The following is a 3,015-nucleotide window of genomic DNA, read 5'->3' on the forward strand; positions in this document are numbered from 1 at the left end:
TTACTGGACCTGTGAAAATGTCAAGACTGGTCTTTACTGTCTTCAGGAAGCTTCTGAGTGACTAGTAAGTCCTTGGTACTTTGGTTTACAGTGGGCCAGCATTCTGTGCTTTGATCCCACAGCTGAGGGGATTCACACTTCTATTTAAACTTATACTACAACTTTTACATATATTTTCCATAGGCTTTGTGTGCTATGTTTTTGGTTTTCTTTTTAAAGAATTAAAAATATATATTTTAATTTCATGTGTATGCATGTATTGCCTGCATGTAGATAAGTGCACCCGTGTCGTGCAATGCCTGCAGAAGACAGAAGAGGCTGTGGGATCCCCTGGAACTGGAGTTATGGACAGTTGTTAGCTGCCATGTGGGTGCTGGGATTCGAACCTGGGTCTTCTGTAAGAACAGTCAGTGTTCTTAACTGCTGAGCCATCTCTCCAGCCCCTGTGTACTATATTTGTAGCTAAGAATCATTTAGATCTTTAGTACAAAATCCACTTGTATCTAAACATCACTTAAAGTAGTAATCTTTTGTGGGGCATAGGAGCGCCCACCTTTAATCCCAGCACTTGGCAGGCAGAGGCAGGCAGATCTCTGTGAGTTCAAGGCCAGCCTGGTCTACATACTGAGTTCCAGGCCAGCTGGGGCTACAGGGAGACCCTGTCTCAAAAACATGAAAAAAAAAGTGATTTTTTAGTTTTCATTTTCTTGGATACTGTTCTCTTCATGTGGTCTCAAATGTCTACTAACATGATTCCATATGCCCAGGAATTTTTATGTAGAAAAAGAAAAAAGGGATGGGGGGGGGTGTCTGTCTTGCTTGTGATTCCTAAGAAGATTTCATTGTTAGACTCTATAGACTTTGAAATGAGTAGTTCAGATATGTAAAAGCTGTAGTCTACATAGTGAGTTCCAGGCCAGCTGGGGCTACAGGGAGACCCTGTCTCAAAAAGAGCCCCCCAAAATAAAAATAAAATATTTACAAAATAAAATAAATGTAGATCTGAACAAATAATTTCAACTTAATAGAGTTAAACCTAAAAAGTCATAAGAGCTGTCTCTCAAGATTATTTCACTTATTTTATACACAGTGCTCTGTGAAATAATGTATTTTTTTTAAAGCACAGGGATCTCTAGCAATGAGAGAGATTACCGTGTTCATATTTGCACACTGTGGCTGATGGCTGTGAACCTGGGTCTTCCTCAGCAGTGCAGATCAAATCAGCCTCCAGACCTGCCCTGCAGTCTCCAGACCCTGGCACGTTTATCCTTCTCCCTCCTGACTCCTCAGCATTCTTAGGGGAGCTGGAAGCTTCTTTCCTTTCTTCTTTGGAAATAGCAAGTTTTTCTAGGGATTCTACTACTTCATTCCTCAACTCATCTTCAGATTCTTCAAAGTTTCTGAAAAAACAGTAAAGATCAGTGTTATGCTATGAAAGCGCTAATAGTAAACTATTTCCATTCCCAGCTCCCACTTAAGCAATACGAAAGTTGAATTTTTCATCCAGATAATTAATTGTTTTATCAGTGTGGTCCTTTTTTGGTGTATCTGTAACTGTGTGTGTGTGTGTGTGTGTGTGTGTGTGTGTGTGTGTGTGTGCCTGTGTGTGCATGTCAGGTACCCAGCTTTATCACTCTCCACCTTATTCCTTTGAGACAAGATCTTTCACTAGACCTGGAGGTAGGTTTCTGCCAGGCCAGCAAACCCTGGTGAGCCTCCTCTCTCTACTTTCACAGCACTAGGGTTCCAGGCACACCCAGCCATGCCTATTTTATGTGGGTGCTAAGATCTAAACTCAGGTCCTCATGCCTACTCCTACCTAGAAAAAAAAATGTTTACTGTAAAACACTGACATTGGGTTTGGGATGTGGTTCTGTTGATAGAGCACACATGAAGCCCTGGGTTTGATTCCCAGCACCACTTATACTGACTATGCATGATTATACATCCCTATGATCCCTTGCAGAGGGGAAGCACAAGGTTCAAAAATTCAAGGTCATTCTTGACTCCATAACAGGTTGAGGCCACCCTGGAATACTGGAGACCCTGCCTCAAAAACAAACCAGCCAAACACTACAACACTGTTATACTAGCAGCAGCAGCTTCATGCATCTTGTATATAGTCTCTTGACTACATCAAGAGGCCAGGTCGAGCGACTGACCTAACACCATGTAGGTTTGCGTAGGAGCACACTGTTGGGTTCACATAAAGATGAAATCGCCTAACTGCACTTCTCAGAGTTGGCCCTATTATTAAGCAATGTGTGACTGTAATTACCAAGGGAGGAGCCAGATGAAGACAGACATGATGGCCTACCTTGGGAACATCTTGGGAACAGATGACCTTGGAGAGAATGTTCCCCCACTCCCAGGAGTGCTAGGCAGCAGAGGTCATCATAAAATAGAAAGCAGTGGGATTTGATAGTTGTGACAAAAGACCACAAGCTTGTGCCCCTTCCAGGGAGCCTAGTCCTGAGAGCTTATCTATAAGAGAGATTTGAGCATGTTTATGTGCTTGAGGGAAAGGAGGTGCAGATGAACATCTCTTATCCAAAAATCTAAAACACTTCTGGTCCCACACATTTCAGATAAGGGCCTCTCGGCCTGTAATAGACACTGAAAATGGAGGAAAAGAGAGATGGAGCCTTTGGGAAGTAATGAGAAGGCAAAGGTGGATGGACTGTGCCCATTCCTTCAGTGAGGACAGAGCTAGACCATGTCATTGAATCCAGGAGCTGGTCCTCACCAGACAAAAAGTCTGCTAACACCTTGATCTTGAATTTAACAGACCCTAGAACTGAACTAAAAATCTCTTATTATAAGTACCTAGTCTCAGACTTTTTTTAGCAGCCTAGATAGACTAATATCTATTATTGTGTTTATTGTATGTATGTATGTATGTATGTATGTATGTATGTATGTATGTGCCATGGCACTCATGTGGAGGTCAGAGGACAAACTGAGGGAGGTCCCAGGAATTGAACTCAGGCCCTCAAACATTGGCAGCAGGTACGT

General features: G+C 42.5%; 1 protein-coding gene across 4 annotated transcripts in view; it reads right to left on the reverse strand.

Moving 5' to 3' along the window:
• Positions 1 to 352: 352 nt before the first annotated feature.
• Positions 353 to 3,015, reverse strand: part of Nek5 (NIMA related kinase 5) — an 80,683-nt gene continuing 78,020 nt past the window's right edge. For all 4 annotated transcript variants that reach the window (XM_029570581.1, XM_029570580.1, XM_029570576.1 and 1 more), the window contains one exon: positions 353 to 1,400. In XM_029570581.1, coding sequence (XP_029426441.1) covers positions 1,133 to 1,400 — 268 coding nt within the window. In that variant the 3' untranslated portion in view covers positions 353 to 1,132. The remainder of the gene's footprint in view (positions 1,401 to 3,015) is intronic.

This window comes from Nannospalax galili, unplaced genomic scaffold (assembly GCF_000622305.1).
Source record: "Nannospalax galili isolate Female #2095 unplaced genomic scaffold, S.galili_v1.0 scaffold1252, whole genome shotgun sequence".
Taxonomy (NCBI): domain Eukaryota; kingdom Metazoa; phylum Chordata; class Mammalia; order Rodentia; family Spalacidae; genus Nannospalax; species Nannospalax galili.